We start from the raw sequence: 22,497 nt of genomic DNA, 5'->3' as shown, positions 1-22,497 counted from the left end.
TCTAACACAGCCTTAATTGCTCAAATCAAACTTTTAGCCTCTAATACTTCTGATCTCGGTCCACAAACATTAGATAAGGAATCAAATATAGGTTTTAATGAGTTATCTGAATTAGTTGTGCCTGATATAGAGCTAGTACAATAGGTGAATGAGTTGCTGAATAATCATGCCCCCATGGAGGGATGGAGGTGACAAATAGAGTTATTTGCTCTATTGATAGTGATTTAGGACAAATTAAGTCCTCTCTTCCTATTGTTACAAATTCAAATCTTTTTGACATTTTGGATACTAAAGATGTGGGATTGACTGACAAGCTGATTTCCCCACCACATAATGATAAGGACTTGCCAATTGTTCAAACCACTTTGGTTTTGTCCCCTCCTTTTGGTTCTCCAAGAAGAGGTAGGCCTCCTAAAGTTTCTCAAACTAAGTTAGAATTTGTTGCTGGGATTCAGAAGACTCTGTCCCTTTCTCCTGGGTTTGACAAGAGGAAGGTGTCACTCTCCTTAGGTAATTGGAAGAAGGATAAGCTACAGTTGCTTAGTCCTCCTGTGACTAGGTCTGGGGCTGTTAAAAGGAACCTGCAGAAGTGCTTTGGAGACTTTACTAAGTCTCTAGATACTAGGGCTTGAATGCCCCTAACAAGAGACACTTGATTAACTCACAGTTGGATTTAATCAAGTGTGATTTGGTTATACTTTAGGAAACAAAATTGTCTGAAGAATCTGCTAGTGCGCTTTTTACATCTTGGAAAAAATGGAACTTTCTCTCTTGTTCTTCTAATGGTGTTTCTGGGGATTTAGCTTTATTATGGAATGCTTATAATGTAGAGGTACAATTGGTCTCTTCGGCAGTTCATTGGATGTTGTTCTTGGTTACTAGCAAGATCTCTAAGGTTAAAATCTGGTTGTTCAATATTTATGCTCCCTCTGGGATTCAAAGTAAAAAGAAGTTATGGAGGGACTTGAGTAGGGTGGCTTTGTTAAGTTCTTATACTAAGTGTAAAGTATAGATGCCAATAGCTAACAAGATGAGAGGGGGGGGGGGGTGAATCATACAAACTTAATCTTTCATAAAATCAATAGATTCAACCTCGTTAACTTATACTTCAGCAACATAACCAAAAACTGCTAAAAATGCAAACTCATAAACACATAATCATCATAACACATATAACACCAGATTTAACGTGGAAACCAAAATAGGGAAAAACCACTGTGGGATTTCGGACCCACTAAGAAATATACTCTTCTAGAGTATGCTTGGTTAAAAGCAAATCCTGTTAAAGATTACAAACACATTGCTAGATGTGACCCGGTTAAGGGATTTCCCTCAAATCTGTTAGGATCTTCACTTTGTTAGAAGTGACCTTGTCAAAGGATTTCAAACACTCATTTAGAATGTTACCTTGCTAGAGGGTTTACAAATAAGACTATTAAGTCCACTCAGTTAAGAGATTTTCTGTCACTTACAAAATAACAGTAATAAAAATATATTTGCAACTTCACATCTAAAATGCTAAAGCAGATTCTATTTTTCTCAAAACAATCTAGTCATAGGACTTATCTTGTCCCTCTACGGGGCTCCTTACTCTGTTATTCAAACAGGTCTTCAAGCTTCTGTGCTCGGTAATCACTATGTAGCAGCCTCGTGCTTACACTTGCTCGCATGCATTGTTTATCAATAATTCCTTATTTATAAACAATTTGCTAATCGCTTAATCTCCTTGATCACATTTCCCATTATCAATATTAGCCATCAGATCTTCAATCTTGACTAGGTTCAATGTATCCTTCGATCTGAAAACATTTTACCTCGCCTTGGGACTTGCATTCCTTTCTTGGGACTTGCACAAGGTTATTGCGGTTCAATCTGAGTTGTAGATCTTCCTGTCGATCTTCTATTGCTGTAGATCCTTAACAAACTTCATGTGCGACATACTAATCATTTATACATCTCCAACTCATCATTGTCCTTCATTAAATAATGCTTGTATTCATCCAATGCGCTCTGTCATAACTCGGTTGCAACTCGGTAAATACTAAAATTTACTCGGTAGACATTCTGCCTTCATTAACCGATATTGATAACCTTAGGGTTTACCGACTAGGTTCCTTAGGGTTTACCGACTAGGTTCCTTAGAGTTTACCGACTAGGTTCTTTGCTCGGTGACATAGTATAGTATTAACCTTACAATCAACAACATATGTAGGATATCAAAACAATCTAAACATCATGATCTCATCATTTTCTAACTCGGTAATAGTTGCCCATTGAATAACTTATTTCTCCCTTTCTTATCACATTCTTTCTGTGTCACTTACCGACCACTTAATTCTCTTCAAATCAATCTTCTCAAGATATGGCAACATCATACTGAATCAAAAAATCAATTTCTTGAAATCAATGACAAAATAATGTATAAAGATAGTTATCATCCTCTTTCAGTTATATCAATTATCTTCAACAACCTTCTCAATATCCTTAATGAATATCAACAATCTCTCTTTCTACTGAAAATGCCAACAATCTCCCCCTTTGGCATTGATGGCAAAACCAACTTTTAAATGGTAATACGAACAAGATATTCAAATTGATTCAGATTCAGATTACTGTTAGACTTCTCCTATTATCCTCGAGCTGTAGACTTCTGAAGTCTTCTCCCTTTTGTAATCTTCTCCCCCTGTCATTAGTCTTCAGTTATCTTCTTCATTTAGGATTTTACCATTTAGTCTTCTCCCCCTTTGACAACGATGCCAAAAAGTAAAAGAACTAAATCATGATTTCTTCCTCTATGAAGTGATTTGCCTTGCTATGTATCATCTTAGTCTCAACCAGAGCAACTTGTCTCTATTCACTATTTCCTGCACACCTTTAGGCGACCTCCTAAAGTGTAAATCAATATCAATCCACACATGATATTATGTAGATTCATCGAATTGATGCTTTCACCGAACTCTGTCAGTGAGTAGAAGATAGGGGTAGGACCCCTAACTTGCTTCTGAGATACTCAAAAGTGTCCCTTGGCAGTGGCTTTGTGAAGATGTTTGCTAATTGCTCCTTCGAACTGATATATTCCAGCACAACTTTCTTCTCTTGAACTTCTTCTCTGAGATAATGATACTTTATAGAGATATGTTTTGCCTTAGAGTGCATTACCAGATTCTTTGAAATGTTAATGGCACTCATATTATCACAGAATATAGTTACTGGCTCGGTAATTTTTTCATTTATACCTTCCAACAGTTGTTTGATCCATGCTATATTGGTACAATTCGATGCTGTAGCAACATATTCAGCTTCTGCTGTTGACTGTGAGATACATCCTTGTTTCTTATTAAGCCAACTCACTAGTTTTTCTCCTAAAAAGAAAGCTCCACCACTTGTTCTTTTCCTGTCATCTATATTGTCTGCACAATCAGCATCGGTATATACTTTTAAATCAAAATCATTTCTCTTTTCATATACTAAGTCATAATCTTTAGTGCCTCTCAGGTATCTGAAAATTCTCTTGATTGTTGTCATATGGGTTTCCTTGGGATCTGCAAAAAATCTTGCAACAATACCTACTGCATGTGCTATATCCGGTCTACTATGCACAACATATTGCAACTTCCCAATCATAAATCGGTAAAGTGTCTCATCAACAAATGCAGATTCATCATTCTTTGATAGTTTACAATTACTAGTCATAGGAGTACTTACTGGTTTAGAATCCTCCATTCCAAATTTCTTCAAGATTTCCTTTACATACTTGGATTGAGTAATGAAAATCTCATCTTTCATTTGCAGTATTTGTAAACCTATAAAATACTTTATCTCACCAATTAATGACATCTCAAATTCTTTGCTCATTTCATTTCCAAAGTTCTTGCATAAGGAGTCATTACCACAAAAAATAATATCATCAACAAATATGGCTGAGATCAGTATTTCATTGTCCTCGTCACTCTTCATGTACATGTTGTTATTTTCACTTGTCCTTATAAAACCAATTTTGATCAAATAAGAGTGTAGTCTCTCATACCATGCTCTAGGTGCTTGTTTCAGACCATATAAAGCTTTGTTTAGTTTACATAGTTGATCTTTACTCTTGTCTTCAACAAATCCTTCAGGCTATTCAATATAAACTTCTTCTTCTAGTATACCATTCAAAAATGCAGATTTAACATCCATTTGATATACCTTGAAATTTTTGAAAGCAGCATATGCCAACAATGTTCTTACTCCCTCAAGTCTAGCCACAAGTGCAAAGGTCTCACCATAATCTATTCCTTCTTCTTGAGCATAACCTTTGCAAACTAGTTTTGCTTTGTTGCGAATGACCTCACCTTTTTCATTTAGCTTGTTTCTGAAAATCCACTTAGTATCGATTACATTTTTGTCCTTCGGTCTTGGGATCAGTGTCCATGTGTCATTCTTCTTGATTTGATCAATCTCCTCTGTCATAGCATTTACCCAATCTTCACTGTTAAATGCATCTTTTACTATTCTTGGTTCAAATTCAGATATCAGACATGTGTTCTATCTCAGTTTGTTCCTTGTCATTACTGGATCATCCTTATCTCCTATAATTTGACTTGATGCATGATGTCTTCTGACATATTTGGCTAATATAGGCTCGGTAGGTTCTGTATGATCTTCTTCATCACTCGGTAACTAGACATTATCTTCATTTTCTTCAGGAACTTTCTCGGTAGGACTTCTCGGTTGAACATAAACAAATTCTTCATAATCTTATGGTTCTTTGGAATCTCCTTCATCATTTCTTTCTGCAAATTCATCAATTTTCACATTTGCACTTTCCACTATTTTGTTAGATGATTTTATCAAACATTTAAATGCTTTACTTCTAGAAGAATAACCAAGAAATGTTCCTTCTTCACTTTTATGATCAAACTTTCCATTTGTCATCTTTGTGAACATAGCATCTACTTCCAAAGATTTTAAAATAACTTACATTAGGTTTCTTGTCATACCAGATTTCATATGGTGTCTTCATAGTTCCTTTCTTCAGTTGAACTCGGTTCAGGGTGTAAACTGCAGTGTTGATTGCTTCTCTCCAAAATGTTTGAGGTACCCTTTTTTCTATCATCAGGGTTCTGACACAATCCACAATTGATCTGTTTCTTCTCTCGGCTATCCCATTTTGTTGAGGTGTTCTCGGTGCAAATACTTGCCTTTTTATACCATGATCATTGCAGAATAAGTTAAATTCATTAGAAGTGAACTCTCCTCCTCTATCAGATCTAAGACATTTCAGTTGTATTCCTGTTTCATTTTCAACTCTTGCCTTGTACCATTTGAACATTTGAAAAGCTTCTGATTTTTCTTTTAAAAACATAACTGACATCATCCTTGAGTAATCATCCACAAATAATATGAAATATTTATCACCATAATAACTTTGAACTTTCATGGGACCACAAAGATCAGTGTGTACTAGGTCAAAAATTCCTTTAGAAGTGTAGGACTTACTTGTAAAGCTTGATCTTATCATCTTACCCATCTGGCATCCTCGACATATAGCATTCTCAGGTTTTTCTAAGCTCGGTAGACCTCTTACTCGGTGCTTCTTCCTTATTTTGATCAGATTATCAAAATTTACATGAGAAAACCTTTTATGCCATAACCAGGTATCATCTATCTTTGCATAAAGATACTTGTTCCGAGCTGAGTCAAGATGAAATGTATTACCTTTTGTTTGTGTCCCTGTAGCAGCTAACTTTCCATGCTTGTCATGAACTTTGACAATTCCTTTATGAAATTCTATTCGATATCCTGTATTGTTTAGTTGTGCTACACTCAACAAATTGTATTTCAATCCTTCAACCCAATATACATCATCACATTTAGCATTGTCAAGAAGTGTTATAGATCCTTTACCTTTCACCGGACATGGTGAATCATTACCAAATCTTACATAGCCTCCATCATAGTCTTCTAATTTAACAAACTTGTGTTTATCACCTGTCATGTGATGTGAGCATCCACTGTCTATGATCTAATAATCATTATTATTTATGTGAGATATTACGGCTTTTTCTTCATACCTTTCTTCATCAAATCCATCTTTAATAGCCACATAAACAACTTCCTCTGTATCAGTTTCATCAGATTTGTCATCGTTGGATTCCTCATCAGCTACTAGGCATGTCTTTCTATCTCTCCTTCTGAAGTCTCGGTGTCCTCTATATTGGTTGTCTTTCCCCCTGTTGTCTCGGTATTCTCTCTTTTCACTAGATTATTTGTAAGGACAGTTAGAAGCCATATGTCCTATTTTATCACAATTAAAACATTTTAAAGGTAGCTTTCCTTTATACTTACCTTTTCCTCTCGGTAACCTTCTGGCTAATAATGCTTCAAACTCTTCTTGCTTCTTGATTTCCTCATATAGTTTGTGCACTTCTTCCATGTTCTTGTGAAATCTTTTACTTGCTCCACTGTGATTCCCTTAAGAGTACTTACTCATTCTATCATTGTAATCATCAGATTCACCAATATGAAAAGAACTAAATGCATATTCTACTTTATTTACTGAAGACCCATTGTTATCAAAATTACTTAGCTCAAATGCATGTAGCTTACCAATAGTAGCATCCAAAGAAACTGGCATGTTAGGTACAAACCTTAATTCATTGATTGCAAAGACTCGAATGGCATAAGCAGGTAGAAGTGTTCTCAACAACTTACTTGTTACATCCTTTTCTTCAATAGTTCCTCCTGCTCCTTTAATTTGATTGGCAGTCTCCTTTAACCTTGTACTGTACTGGGTTACGTTCTCACCTTCATTCATTCTCATGGATTCAAGTTGTCCTCTTAGACTATCTACTTTTTCTCTTTGAACATGTTCATCACCACCATATACAGATATGAGCTTGGTCCACATTGCTTTTGCATCATTGCAACCTTCTAGGTCATTAAACTCTGAGTCGGTCAATGCTGATGTTATTTCAATCATAGCTTGAATATGTTCTTGCTTTGCCTTTATCTCTTCTAAGGTCATCAGGTTGGTGCTTGGTGGTATGCAATCATTCTCCAAATAATATATTGCATATTCTCCAATTTTGATAAATGCAACTTCATCCTTTTCTGCCATGTGGAGAAACTTGACTTGTTCAACGTTGGTGCATCCCTTTTATACATCTTCGGATATTTTCCTCAAGTACCTTTAAACTTTTTCTTTCAGAGTCCAAAGTTATGATACCAATTGTTAAGTTCTGATACTCAATGTAAAGTACTGATGCCAATAGCTAACAAGATGAGAGGGGGGGGGGTGAATCATACAAACTTAATCTTTCATAAAATCAACAGATTCAACCTCGGTAACTTATACTTCAACAACATAACCAAAAAATGCTAAACATGCTAACTCATAAACACATAATCATCATAACACATATAACACCAGATTTAATGTGGAAACCAAAATAGGGAAAAACCACTGTGGGATTTTGGACCCACTAAGAAATATACTCTTCTAGAGTATGCTCGGTTAAAAACAAATCCTGTTAAAGATTACAAACACATTGCTAGATGTGACCCGGTTAAGGGATTTCCCTCAGATCTGTTAGGATCTTCACTTTGTTAGAAGTGACCTTGTCAAAGGATTTCAAACACTCATTTAAAATGTTACCTTTCTAGAGGGTTTACAAATAAGACTGTTAAGTCCACTTGGTTAAGAGATTTTCCGTCACTTACATAATAATAGTAATAAAAATATATCTGCAACTTCACATCTAAAATGCTAAAGCAGATTCTATTTTGCTCAAAACAATCTAGTCGTAGGACTTATCTTGTCCCTCTGCTGGGCTCCTTACTCTGTTATTCAAACAGGTCTTCAAGCTTTTGTGCTCGGTAATCACTATGTAGCATCCCTGTGCTTACACTTGCCCGCATACATTTTTTATCAACAATTCCTTATTTATAAACAATTTGCTAACTGCTTAATCTCCTTGATCACATTTCCCATGATCAATATTAGCCATCAGATCTTCAATCTTGACCAGGTTCAATGTATCCTTCGATCTGAAAACGTTTTACCTTTCCTTGGGACTTGCATTCCTTTCTTGGAACTTGCACAAGGTTATTGCGGTTCAATCTGAGCTACAGATCTTCCTATCGATCTTCTATTCCCGTAGATCCTTAACAAACTTCATGTGTGACATACTAATCATTTATACATCTCCAGCTCATCATTGTCCTTCATTAAATAATGCTTGTATTTATCCAATGCGCTCTATCATAACTCGGTTGCAACTTGGTAAATACTAAACTTTACTCGGTAGACATTTCACCTTCATTAACCGATATCGATAACCTAAGGGTTTACCGACTAGGTTCCTTAGGGTTTACCGACTAGGTTCTTTCCTCGGTGACATAGTATTAACCTCACAATCAACAACATATGTAGGATATCAAAACAATCTAAACATCATGATCACATCATTGTCTAACTCGGCAATAGTTTCCCATTGAATAACTTATTTCTCCCTTTCTTATCACATTCTTTCTGTGTCACTTACCGACCACTTAATTCTCTTCAAGTCAATCTTCTCAAGATATGGCAACATCATACTAAATCAGAAAATCAATTTCTTGACATCAATGACAAAATAATGTATAAAGATAGTTATCATCCTTTTTCAGTTATATCAATAATCTTCAACAACCTTCTCAATATCCTTAATGAATATCAACAATCTCTCTTTCTACTGAAAATGCCAATAGGCTTCTCCTTTGAGACAGGGGTCCCTTGTTGTTTTTGGAGGGGACTTTAATGCGATTTTGGATCCTAGTGAAAAAAGTGGAGGGATTTTTCCAAACAAAAGAATCATGGAGGATTTTGGGAATTTCATCCTGCATTTGGGTCTTTTTGATTGTAAATCTCAAAATGGGATTTTTACTTGGACAAATATGAGACGAGACTTCTCACAAATAGCAGAAAGATTAGATCGGTTCCTACTATCAGAAAATTGGTTGCAGTCGGACCTTGAATTTTTTTCCTCCATTTTGCCTATGTCAAGATCTGATCATTTTTTGATTCTCTCTGTATTTTGGAAGACAAGGCTCCCTTTCGGTCTCCTTTCAAATTTGAACCTATGTGGTTCAGGGATGCCTCCTTCTTACCTCTCCTAAGAAATTGGTGGGAGTCTGCTCCCTTATGTGCAGGATCTCGCATGTTCCAACTTGTTAATAAGATAAAGTTCTTAAAATTGAACATTAAAGAATGGAATATTTCACATTTTAAAAATATTTTTCATGAAAAAAAGAGAATTCAGGATATGATTGTAACTCTTAATAAGCACGTGCTTGATCATGGTATGGTTCCCTTGGTTTTTGATGAGTTAAAGTCTTTAAGGATAAAACTTGAAGAGATTATGGCTAGAGAAGAGATCTTTTGGAGAAAAGTCTAGAGAGGTATGGTTGTCTGATGGGGATAAAAATACTAAGTTTTTTCACTCTTCTACTAAATTAAAAAGGAGTGGGAACAAGATCTCTTATATAGAGGATTCTTCAGGGAATTTGCTTATAGAGCCTGAGGAGATTGCTGCGGAGGTAGTAAGTTTTTTCAAGACACTGTTATCTTCTGAAGGCGGTAATTTTCAAAATGATTTTATTTCTGATATTCCATCTTTAGTTTTGTCTGAGGATAACAGGATGTTGATGTCTCCTTTTTCCCTTGAAGAAGTTAGATTGGCAGTTTTTGCTATGAGTCCTGATAAGGCTCCGGGCCCAGATGGGTTTACTCCTTTATTTTTTTATAAATGTTGGGATTTTGTGGGTAAAGATCTGCTCCTAGCTCTCAAAGAAAGTAGGAGAAATAAGTCAATTTTGAAGGAACTTAATACCATGATGGTTGCTATTATTCCTAAAAAGGAGATTGTTAAATCTTTTGTTGATTTTCATCCTATTGCTCTATGTAATACTTTATATAAGATTTTCACTAAGGCAATATCCATTCGGCTATCCAAAATCCTTCCTAAACTAATTTCAGTAGAACAAGGTGGTTTTGTACGAAACAGGGAGACGCCGGAGGGAGCTATTGTGGCTCATGAGGTTCTACATTCTATCTCCCTTTAGAGATCCCTGACCATGATCTTAAAGCTTGACATGATAAAGGCTTATGATAGAGTGGAATGGAGGGCTTTAGGTCTTGTTTTGGAAAGATTAGGCTTTTCTAGGGCTTGGATAAAATGGATTATTGCTTGTATCTCTTCTGCAAGGTTCTTGATTAATCAATGGTTCCCCTTGTGGTTTTTTTTCCTCCTCTAGAGGTTTAAGACAGGGAGATCCTCTTTCCCCATTTCTGTTTATACTTCTAGCTAAGTCTTTTAGCCAGGCTATTAAGGCTGCGAAATTGAAAGACCTTTGGTTAGGGGTAAAAATCCCGAGAGTATCAGGATCTATATCACATTGTCTATTTGCAGATGATACCTTGTTATTTGGTCAAGCCTCTATGCAGGAAGCTTTGGTCATAAATGAAGTTATACATAATTATGGCTATTTTTCAGGACAAAAAGTAAATTCCGAGAAGTCAAAAATCTTCTTTCTTCACACCCCGCAATTAATCCAATCTAGATTATTGTCTTTTGGGGGTTTTGAGCCTAACATACTTCCATGTACTTATCTAGGTATTCTTTTCTTTATTAAACAGGATAATTTAAGCTTTTGGGATAAAATCATATCGGCCATCTCAAAGAGAATTCTTTCTTGGAACCATAGGTGGTTGAGTCTAGCCGGGAAAACTGTTCTCATTAAGTCTATGTTGAATGCAGTTCCTATTTATCTTATGTCAGTGTTACGATCTCCAAAGGATGTGTTGGTAAGCTTGCAGGATACTCTAAGGTCTTTTCTCTAGAGTAGCAATAAAGATGGGAGGAAAAAACTTTCTCTGGTGGCATGGGATAAAGTTTGTTTGCCAAAGGACCTAGGGGGTATAGGGATCATAAATCTGGAAAAGCAAAATTTAGCCTTGGGGGCTAAATTGGTTTGAAATTTGTATGAGAAGTCTGATTCTTTATGGGCCCAATTTATGTTTGCTAAATATCTTAATAATGGTCCTAGGGAGTATATTTTTCAGATTTTTAATTTACCTTCAGGATCAGTTATGTGGAACTTCATATGTAAATGCAGATCTGTTATTTTGCCTAATCTCTCTTGGATTGTCCATAAAGGCACAAAGGTTAGATTTTGGGAAGAAAGGTGGAATGGTCATCCTCCATTACGAAGTCTAAGGAATTGGTCCCCCCTGATATCCATTCTTTCTTCCCTTTGGGGAACCTATGTGGCAGATTACTTTGACATAATATATAGTGGAAATGTGAGGTTGGCTAAATGGAAGTCGATTGACTTTTTGGTTATTGATCATGATCTAAAATTGCAGTATACCAAGGTCCTGAGTGAGAGGGTGGTTATTCTCTCTGATGATGAGGACGAACTGGTTTGGACTAAGAATATTTCTGGCAAATATACGGTGAGGGTTGGTTATAATTCCCTTATGAAAAATAATGATCTCCCTTCTTGGCCTTATAAGCTTTTTTGGCACCCGACCTGTTTGCCAAAATCCGGTGCTTTTGCTTGGTTGGCAGTTCAAGATAGGGTTCTCACAGGCATGAGATTGGATAGGATGGGTATCACTATTGCCTTCACATGTGTGTTATGTCAAAAAAACTTGGAATCCTCTTCCCATATTTTTTTACATTGTGACTTTACATATCAATGTTGGCAGTGGTTGTTTGATAAATTGAATTTGGCATTTGTTATGGGAAAAGATCTGATTACCTTCTTTAGTTCTTGGCCACTTTTGTTTACTTCATCCTTTTATGCATGTTTGTGGGTTATTTATCCATCTATTTTAATCTAGAATATTTGGTTAGAGCGTAATAATAGGATCTTTAGAAACACTAGCTCTTCTCTTCCAGAGGTTCTACTGAAGATTGAATCGTCCATTTCTGAGGTTTCTTTGTCTTATATTAGCAGGAACTTGGAGAATCTCACTTCCTTTTCACATTGGGATAGTAGGGTGACTAGAGTTTGGAGCATGTTATCTGCCCTTCCCTCTCATGGATCAATTTTGAAAAAGGGTGATACCTCAAACAAAAGAAAGTTGCCCTATTGGAAACCACCTCCTTTTGGTAAGTTTAAGTTGAACTTTGATGGTGCCTCTCGTGGAAATCCTGGTTTGGCTGGGGTAGGTATGGTGATTTTTGATCATCACACTCATATTATTCATGCTAGGTGTCATGCAATTGGTATTCAGTCTAATAATTTTGCTGAGTTTAAGGCTTTGTCTTTGGGTTTGGAATTGGCTATTTCCCTGGGAATTAAAGACCTCATTATTGAAGGGGACTCATTGGTGATCATTCAAAGTGTGTTAAAAAGGAAATCTCATTGTTGGCAATTGCAATATCTTCTTGATCTTATTCTTCAACAATTGGAATTCTTTGATTCTTTCTTCATTGCTCATTGTTATAGAGAAATTAATAGAGTAGCAGATTTTTTAGCTAATCTTGCTATTGACAGTAATGCTATTCTTCGTGATGTAAGCTCTGTTGAATTTCCTATTTCAGTTTTGGAATTCTTGCATTAACATGAGGTTTTCTTGGTCTCTGACTTTTGAAAAATTGACTCTCTATTGCCAGTCAGGATAGGCATGTTTATTGTTTATGTTCAGCTGGTAATTTGGCTTTGTATGTGGGAATTTGTTATCATATATATAGTTTGGTTGCGAGCTATCATAAGCAATAAGGGTGACTATGTTTATTGGCTTTTAGAGTAACAGTATGGTTTGTTCTTTTTACTTCTAAAAGTTTTTGAGAGTGGCGGCTCGCTTTGCTTATTGTTTTCTCTCAAAACTTTTTTCAAGTTGTCCTCACATGAGGGGTATTGATTTCATGGTTCAATAAATGTGACGTGCCATACCCTTTTATATTATGATTATTGTTGTACTATTTTTCGGCTTCAGTGGTGATATTTTGGTACTTCTCACAAAGGTGATTATGATGTTTAATCATTATTTATTTCTTGGCCTATTGTGGTTCACTCGAGATGTATCTCTTAAAATGATTTTTTGGATAGTTGCTTTTTTCACATGAGCGAATCATTCATTATTATGAAAGGCGGTTAAATTATTATAGGCCTTTTGGCTTAATTTGATTGGACGAGATGCATCACTTGGAATATTTTTTCTTGGCTTTTCACACGGATGGATCATTCATTACTGTGCATGGTGGCAAATTAATTTAGGTTTTACTTGTTTTTTGCTTCGGCTATATATTAATTTTTGGTGCAGTATGTTTTTGTTTATCTGCGTCGATGGTAACTTGAGGAGTATTTCTCTCTGTGGGAAAGTTATAATTTTGATATGGGTACTCTTCCTTATGGGGGCTTCCTTTCTGTTCAAAATCTTCTAGAAGATAGTCACTGTGGAGAATTGCTTTTTGAAATTAGAATGGGTCTGATTTATGACACCATTCATGAAGCACTAAAAGCCGTGGAGAGTTTGCTTGGTTTTATCTCTCCCCAGGTTTTGGCCAGGGCATGGGATGTGTTAATTGACCTTCATGCTCTGATTAATTTCTGTTTTGCTTCATCTGCTACTCCTCTCCTTGCGGTTCCTATACAGTCTTTGGTTCCTTATGATGTTGTACCTACTCCTCCAGAGGAAAGCTTGAGTAATTGGTTTATGACTAAATGATTTCACATTTTTTGCAAGTATCTCTCACTTTTTTGCAAGTTGATTATGGGATGGATTTTTGGGCAGTTCCCATTGACTCAAATTTTTGGAGTTGGATATATTCGGTCTATTTTCAGTTTCGGTCCTCCTTTGGTTCATATTTTTGGTCTCCTTGGTGTCTCGACATGATTCTCCACATTTTGTATCTTGCTGCTGATAATAGCTAATGGGCTCCTAGATCTTCTTGATGAATCTTTTTTGGTGTTCATCTCTTCATTTTGTAACCAACTGAGTATATAATCAGTTGAGGTATATATCCTACGAGATCTCTGTAAATAGGGCAATTATATGGGTATGGGTGAGATTTCGGATCATCGAGATCCAACTATTTTGTATGGATAGTTTAGTTTCTTTTCTTAAGGCGACAATCGAAGGTTTTCTTGCGGGTTCTTTCCTGCCGGTATGCCTTTCGAACCCGTTGTAAAAATTATCTAAAAATTAATAATAAAGTTTAGTGGCTATGCCACTTTTATTAAAAACAAAAAAATACTCACTTGTTGAAGGGAAAAGGAAACAACTATTCAACAATAAGCTTCAAATTAACCACATTATTCTTAGTTACTAATTGTTTGAAAAAGAGATTAGACAAGAGTGTAAACACTTGCTACTTAACCAAGTAAATAATACTAAGTCTCCTAATAAGCAATTATAATCAATAAACTTCTAGTTGTTTTTGAGCTAATACCTTTGCAAGATTATAAAGTGATAACTAATTACTCCTTCCACTTGAAGTAACGTTAACATTATTGCTGGGTACATTCTACAAATAATAACTTTATCAATTTCAAATACTTCGAAGGGAGCTAATGTTTGCTCCTTAAATTACCCTTAATTAGAATTGTTATTTAATTTTCTAAGTGATCACGGAGTAGGTTTCTTGAAACTCATTTGCTAAAACAATTTTGGTTTTGAATAAACTCTCTTTGCATCCTAATTAGTACTATTACCATATGAATATTTAACTATGCAATTTACCTCTAAATTTAATGTTAATTGAATTTATCCTTACTAATTACTTGTTCTATTAAGTGTAACTTTTCCTTTTTACTAGTCTTATGTTTCTTTTAGCTAGAAGGTAAATGATTTTAACTATTAAAAGAAGTGACTATTCGCAATGCCTTATATACTCATATCTTGGAATCTAATAAACAAACAAATCAAATAATCAACCTTTCCATTTGAGACAAACTTTGTCTAACATTAACTCATATTGCTGAAATATCTAAAGGGTTACTATGAATCTAAACACATTTACTTGTTAGATAAATTCCTTTAACATTTGATGCTTGTACTAAGTGAAATATACAAAAGATAGTTTGAAGTCCAAAAATTAAAAATAAATAAATAAAGAACTTAGATATTTGAAATGTATTAAATGCCTTGGGAAAATCTACTTACTACTAGATACAATTTGAGACTAAATAGAGACACTTGAAGAAAAAGAACTAATACTATAGAATAAGTGTATTGTTGGTGAACTATCATCTTTCCCTAAAGGATTAATCACCTCTTAAATTTTTCTTTAATAATCAAACTTTACTATACACTAAAGAATAAATCCCTTCTTATAAGAGTAGATTATAAATTAAATTTCAACTATATTGACATAAATAAATATTAATTACCAGATTCTAATGAATAAATTTAACTAAATAAACCCCTTAGTATATATACATAAAATAAATTTTAATTGTAAATCTTAATTGTATTTTACTTTTAATAAAGCCAAAATTCATTCATTCAACAATTAATAAATTATAATTTAATTCACTCAACTCAAATCAATGCAAATCAATTTAACATTAACAAGATGTTATTTATAATCAATTAGTACCAATTTTAAGACAACATATACCAATATTATTTTATATCCCAAACTTACTATAGTCAACTATATATAATATATCAATTATATTAATAATTTATTAATAACTAAATTAAAAACAAAATTGTAAAAATAACAGAACTTATACCAATTGATATAATATGGTTGCGATGCCATAATAACTTTACATGCTCGAAACTTAATTAGCATTAATTCTTAAAAGATTTATATAAGTATTTATATTATTTTTTTAATGTATTTATCTATATATATTGATTTGATCCGAGTTTATAAAAAATAAAATAAACAGAGATAGACATAGGAATTAAATAATATATTCACTAAAAGATAATTAATTCACAGAGACCAATAAGTGAAAGAAAATAAATAAGTAAATACATAAATTTATCTTTGATGCACTCTGGGATGGGTAATAATTTTTTTATATATTTTTTTAAATTTCTTAGAGAGGTGATATTATTCAGGGAGAAAGAAAAACAAATGTTTTGAGGGAGATTAGAATTTTCTTGAATAAATGATCAAGTATATGTTCACACATGTTCCTAGGGAGATACAATTTTTCTTGAATAGATGAACAAGTACATGTTCACAGAAAAATAATTAGATTAATTCAGAGAGAGAGAGAGTAAAATTTATTAAGGAAAGATTATATTCACAGATGTTTACACAAAGGAACAATTTTATGCTTTATGTTTTATGCTCACAAAAAGAGTAAAACAAGATCTATACACAGATGAATAAATTTATATTCACAGAGAAAATATTTATTCACGAAAAAAATAATAAATAAGAGAAGTAAGATTTATACACAGGTAATCATATGCTCATAGAAATAAGTTTATACACATGAAAGTAAATAAATAAATAAATAAAGATTTATATACAGATGATCAACATATATTCACAGAAAGATAATTTTATTCACATGGAGATAATTACATATGGAAAATAAGATTTTTTTTTTTTTTTACAAAGATCCTTTTTCTAGATTTTAAAATTCAAGAAAGCAAAAGCAAAGATTTGATTTTTCTTTCTTTTTCTCTAAAACGGATTAAATATATAGAAAGAAATATTCATATGCATTTTTTTTGAAAAATAACTTTTATTAGTGTATTACTTTTTATTTTTTATTTTTTATTTATAATAAAAATAGATTTTCTTTTGATTAATCTTTCTAAACAATTAAGATGAGCAAATTTTTTATATATACATGAAGATTCCAAAGAGATAAAATCTATATATAAAAAAAATACAATTTTTTTCACATGTAAATGAGAGATTGCAATAGAGGGGAACCTAGATTGTTGAAGTTTGATGTTGAATCCTCTCCAATCTTCCAACTATCCTTCTTAGATCCCTCCTTGTAACTTCATGAAAAATTCTTCAACCAAACTTAGAAGAAACCTACTATACAAGTGACTACCAAATTCTACTTCTACCAACAAGAACAAAAACTCTAGAAAATTTCTTTTCATCCCCAAACTATGAACTCCTTTTTTGAAAGATTTGCATACATTATATATAAAAGATGCACCAATTCCACTATCAAGATAATTAATTGAAAATGAAGGTTATTTTTCTAAAATTGGTTTCATGCAAAATTGATTGATCACTTGGTGGAGGAGTTACATGCAAGAATATGCAATTTGAATTTTACCTCTAGAAGCTTCTATTTCCTCCTACGACATGTGCTAAATTAACATATTGAGAAAATAAGAAATTTCAAAATTAATTTCATGCAAAATGATTGTTGTCATAGTGGGGGTTACACTTGACCATGCATTTGAAATTCAAATTTGAATTCTCCCCCAAAAATGCATTTTGTAACTCCTTTGTCATAAAAATGTCATGAATAGAGTTATTCTTGTCATAGAATAATTTTGTAACTCCCCTGTCATATATTTGCTAAATATAATATTTATTCTTTAATATTTAAAATTTAAAATTTCTTATCTAGAATCTTCTTATTTCTCCTACACCATGTGCTCAATTAGGATATTGAGAAAATAAGCAATTTTGAAGTAAATCATGACCTCATGTGTGTGTCACCCCTTAAATTCTTTTTTATTTAAAAACTTCAACCTCATTTCAATTTATCTTTTCTTTCTAACATTACTCATAAATTAATATAATAATAATAATAATAATAATAATAATAATAATAATAATAATAATAATAATAATAATAATAATAATAAGTCATATCAAGGTCCAAAAAGAGGGTTATGACAGTATGCTCCTTTTGCAAAGAACCCTAAGAACTCAAAAATCATTGCTTGGGAAGAGGACAAGTACATTAAACATAGAAGTTATGTCTAATTCAAAGAAGATGACAACCTTAAACCTGAGGTTGAGGTAGAAGAAGAGAAATTTAGGGAAGAAACCACCAATTTAGCTACTTTGTCAAGGGTTCCTTAATAATTTTTGATTTCAAAGAACTCTCCATGGACATAAAGATCATTGTATTAATTGATAGTGAAGCTAATCACAACTTAAAATTTTCTCATATCTAATCATGTAGGAACCTTTGTATTTGTTTTCTATAATATGCTATATTATACCATATATAAATCTTTCAATCATATCATAGATAAATTCATGAGGCTCTTACTTGAGAAGTTTTGACTCATAATTTCTTTGCATGGAATCTTGTTATTTTTGTGGTAATATTTGGTCTTATTATTGTTGATTATAATACTGCGAGTTGCTAAGCTCTATCTAGATTTGTGGAGAAAGTCTTTTGGCTCATGATCCTTTTCCTTTTGTCATTTATTTCAGTATTTCTTCTCTCTTTTTTCTCGATAAACTAATTGTTGGCTATTATAGATTGAGAGCCAATCCTTAATCCAAAGATTGACTTGTTAATCTAAAACCTCACACCAACTTATCTTTCTATTGTCAATAATCTTGCATCTAGTTTCTCTATTTATTACAATAAACTAAACACCAAAAAATTATCAATAATTCCTACATATCACTAAAAATTATTGATAAAATCATGAACTTTCACATTCAACCAAAATAGAACCAAACATGTTCGCGAATCAAAGCACCACAAGATAACATCACAACCTAAAAATGACCTCAAATCTCAATAATTAAAGGTTCACTAGTTAGATTTTAACCCTAAGGAAATTCTTTTATCTATTCATTTATATTTTATTAAAGGTTCACTAGGTAATTAAAATTACACAAATAAAATTCATTGCAAACAGGGGTTACTCAGAATCCTGGGTATTTTAAAGCACAAAATATGACACCTATGGTTCTCGCGTCTTCTAGGTCCTTCCAGTTAGTCTGCTGGCCTCATTTCAGTTCAAACACTTGCATTTTTTTTTTTCATCTTTTTGCTGCACCGTACTTATTTCAAGCGTAGGGTTTAAAGAATACGTTAACATGGGCGCTATTTTTATGTAGCTATTGGCGTATAATGACAGGTCTGGGTGTCGATTGTTTTTTTTATAATTCATAAAGAGTGATCTTTTGAATTTTTTTTTTTCAGAATCTTGATATATCTGACTTACTATTGTCACTGGATATCTGTAGATTAAAAGGGAGGGTGTACATCAACGCAGTTTGTTCGCCAGAATGCAAATGCAAGGAGGTTTAATAGACTAAAAATTGGGGTAGGGTTGAATCGATATTAAGTCATCCAATAAGGTAAAGATGTTTGGAGTGCTTTTCCCAAATCGGAGCTTCCCCATGGACATGTCTAGTTTCTCTCAAATAGATACACTCCATTGGGTTCTCGACATGAATTATTTTGTGGGTAAGTTCCACTTTACCATTTAAATTTTAAATTTCAGCATACCCAATTCACAGAGATTACTATGCAAACGCCCTTGAGTTGGTTTCCGAGTCATTGATTTTTTTGCTCAAATTTGTTGCGGTACCAATTATTTGAAAGATTAGAGATCATTGCTTTATACAATTAAATGTAAACACTACTCCAGTTGCCTCTGTACATGGTGATCATATGCTGGAAGTCTCTCTCGGGTTCAAGTTTTAAAGCGAGTATTTGATTACTAGTTCCCTGAGATTACTTTTATCTCGGGAAGATATAGGGTTCCCAAAAGACGTTAGAATTTATAACGTAGTTTGTTTGGCTAAATTGCAGAATAAATGCATCGCATCTTACCATAGAATCTGATAATTGGGGAAAATTCCATGCTATATAGGTCCATCTACACCTTTGCTCCAAGGGGCAAAGATTCTACATCACTTTAAAAACAAGCTGTTTTAGTTTCAATATCTATAGCCAAATAACGCTTTTAAATGTTCAGCTCTCATTGAATGTCCACTGGGAACGTATTATGAAGAATATTGCCTTACTGTGCAGGAGGATAAGAAGAGAGGCCTTTCGTTGTGCTCGTCATGGGATTTATCCTATACTTATGTTTGACGCCACTTGTGGGAACTTAAAAAAGTTATGGATGTACGAATACAATTAGAGAAATTAAAATATTAAAGAGAGGAAAGAGGTTTAGAGCTAAAATATGTTCCTGTACAGAGACATGCAATTCTATGAAGATATATATATATATCACAATATAGAATTCATGCAATTCTATGAAGATATATATATATATCACAATATAGAATTCAATTTTGTTTTTTTAAATTTATAAATGCATCAAATTGTTAAAAACCACAAGGCTAGAGTATTTATAAGGCAGACACAGGCAACCTAAGTAACGATGAAAGTAACATGATTTGCTAGCTGCTAATGTTTATGCCCCAAGCTTATGACATTATAACCTTTTTTTTTCATTTGATTAAGAGACTTTTCATATCCAAGTGGAATTTCTGGATCATGAAATATCCCATTGCATTTTCATATCTTGTATATTTACGACCAAATGTAACGTTTATTTAATCCTGTGATGATGAAAATTTCATTTATGAGACTCGGAAATACCTCTTTTTAAACCTTTCTATGATTTTGTGCCTCTTTTGCCGTTGAATGATTGTGTTCTCTTTGTATGCTCACCTCCTTGTCTGATATTTGCAGCATAGCTTGCAATCGTGCTTAGTGACATTTCTATTTAATGCCTAGTCACAGTTCAGTTTCTATAATTCCTCTTTATTTTCACTTCTGGTGTAAAGACTAATATATTTATATTCTGGTCCAACTTCCATTAGCTTCGTTATATCAACATATCACTGGAATCTTAATCTTGTATTTACATTCTCGCTGGGACTTATTTGTAACTTTCTAGTGATTGTTCACCTTTATATTATATTTTCCAATTTGCTTCCAATGTCTTCACATCATTCTTTCTTTGCTTCTAAACAATTGTCTTTTTGTTCTCATTGGTACATGGTGTGAAATCATGTAATGTCCCCTATTTATCAAATGCTTTAATTAGGGTCTTTTTAGTTCTTAGGTTAAGAGTTTAGGGAAATACCTTAGCCTCTGCTGTTGATAACCTGCAAAAACAAGGTCAGAAAGATACATACAAATTACATAAAGAAATAGCCATGTAAAAACTATATGCAGAAATGACTAAGTAGATCATTAAAGAGACTTATATAACAGAGTCAATGATAATTTATGATTGAGACAACTTCAATACTGTATGCTATCATACAGGGTTGAGAGGGCGTCTTGTTTAATTATTCAAGCACTATCGTGTAGGGAGTCTTGTTTAATCATTCAAGCACGATCGTGTAGGGTGTCTTATACAACAATTCCCCTACTTTTTAAGATCCTGTAGGGTGTCTTATATAACAGTTCCCCTACTCTTTATGATCATGTAGGGTGTCTTATATAACAGTTCCCCCACTCTTTATGATCATGTATGATCATGTAGGGTGTCTTATGTAACAGTTCCCCTACTTGTTATGATCACGTAGGGTGTCTTATGTAACAATTCACCTACTTAATGTGACCATGTAGGGTGTCTCATAACAGTTCCCCTACCTCTCATGGATTAATAATAAATATAGTTATTTAGGTTGTTTATAAAACAAAATCATGTTATGTCTTAGTACTCTGGTTATGTACCAGTCAGTTTGCCAGTATCTAGTTTATGTTAATATCCTATTATTATTACACATCATATTATCGTTCAGTTAATTGCTAATATTTCAGTTTATTGTCTTTTCTTAGCAGTCACAGAGTTTACTGATTACAGTATGGATATCAGTAGGACAATAGCGGATTAATTGTATGTAGTAATGATTTACAGATTTAAACGTTTATCTCAGAAGTTAATACGATTATTGCAGACTGTACATTGGTACAAAAAATCTATATTATCGTACAGAGTGTGCTTAACTTATGAAGACAAAATATATAGACATATATAAAGGATGATATAATAGCTTAACTTATTTTTTGTACATTGGTACAAAAAATCTATATTATTGTACAGAGGGTCACATCTGTTGGGAGGCGTTTGGAGTGGCCGTGACTCCTTGAAAAGTCACCGCCCTCAAGATACTCATGCCAAACAACTATTTTCCCATTTGATTAATTAACAAATAAACACTTCCTTTCGATAAACCAGAAGATGGTAAATGAACTCTTTATAATATTTTTTTTTTGATCGATAAAAGGCCGAAGCCAAAATTTTATTATTTTTTATAAAAAATATTACATCTCCATTCAGTGTGGGCACCGGTAGGAAAGAATGGAGATAAGAAAACCTCCGGTCTAGCCCAGATCCCTTCTGGGATCAGATAATATAAACAACCGTACATTTTTACAAATCCTCATCTGAGGATGTAGGCTGACATAATAAGACATTTTAGATTCTTTCCATACATAATATCTTTCAGCACTTTCCGGATGGATCCATCTTCTCAGATATGGCTAATCCACAAATGCTTCGAGCTTTAACTTTTGTCCTGTTTCCCGGATCTGCAAAACCTTATTGCGACATACTTTGCCAGACTGTTAGAAGCATAG

The 22,497-nt window shown here is 33.5% G+C and overlaps 1 protein-coding gene across 1 annotated transcript in view; it reads left to right on the top strand.

Moving 5' to 3' along the window:
* Positions 1–18,813: 18,813 nt before the first annotated feature.
* Positions 18,814–22,497, top strand: part of LOC131069403 (protein OPI10 homolog) — a 77,074-nt gene continuing 73,390 nt past the window's right edge. Inside the window, exons 1-2 of the mRNA XM_058004803.2 lie at positions 18,814–19,021; positions 19,131–19,353. Coding sequence (XP_057860786.1) covers positions 19,251–19,353 — 103 coding nt within the window. The 5' untranslated portion in view covers positions 18,814–19,021; positions 19,131–19,250. The remainder of the gene's footprint in view (positions 19,022–19,130; positions 19,354–22,497) is intronic.

This window comes from Cryptomeria japonica, chromosome 10 (genome assembly GCF_030272615.1).
Source record: "Cryptomeria japonica chromosome 10, Sugi_1.0, whole genome shotgun sequence".
In the NCBI taxonomy this organism is placed as follows: Eukaryota; Viridiplantae; Streptophyta; class Pinopsida; order Cupressales; family Cupressaceae; genus Cryptomeria; species Cryptomeria japonica.
This window is presented reverse-complemented; position numbering and strand designations above follow the sequence as displayed.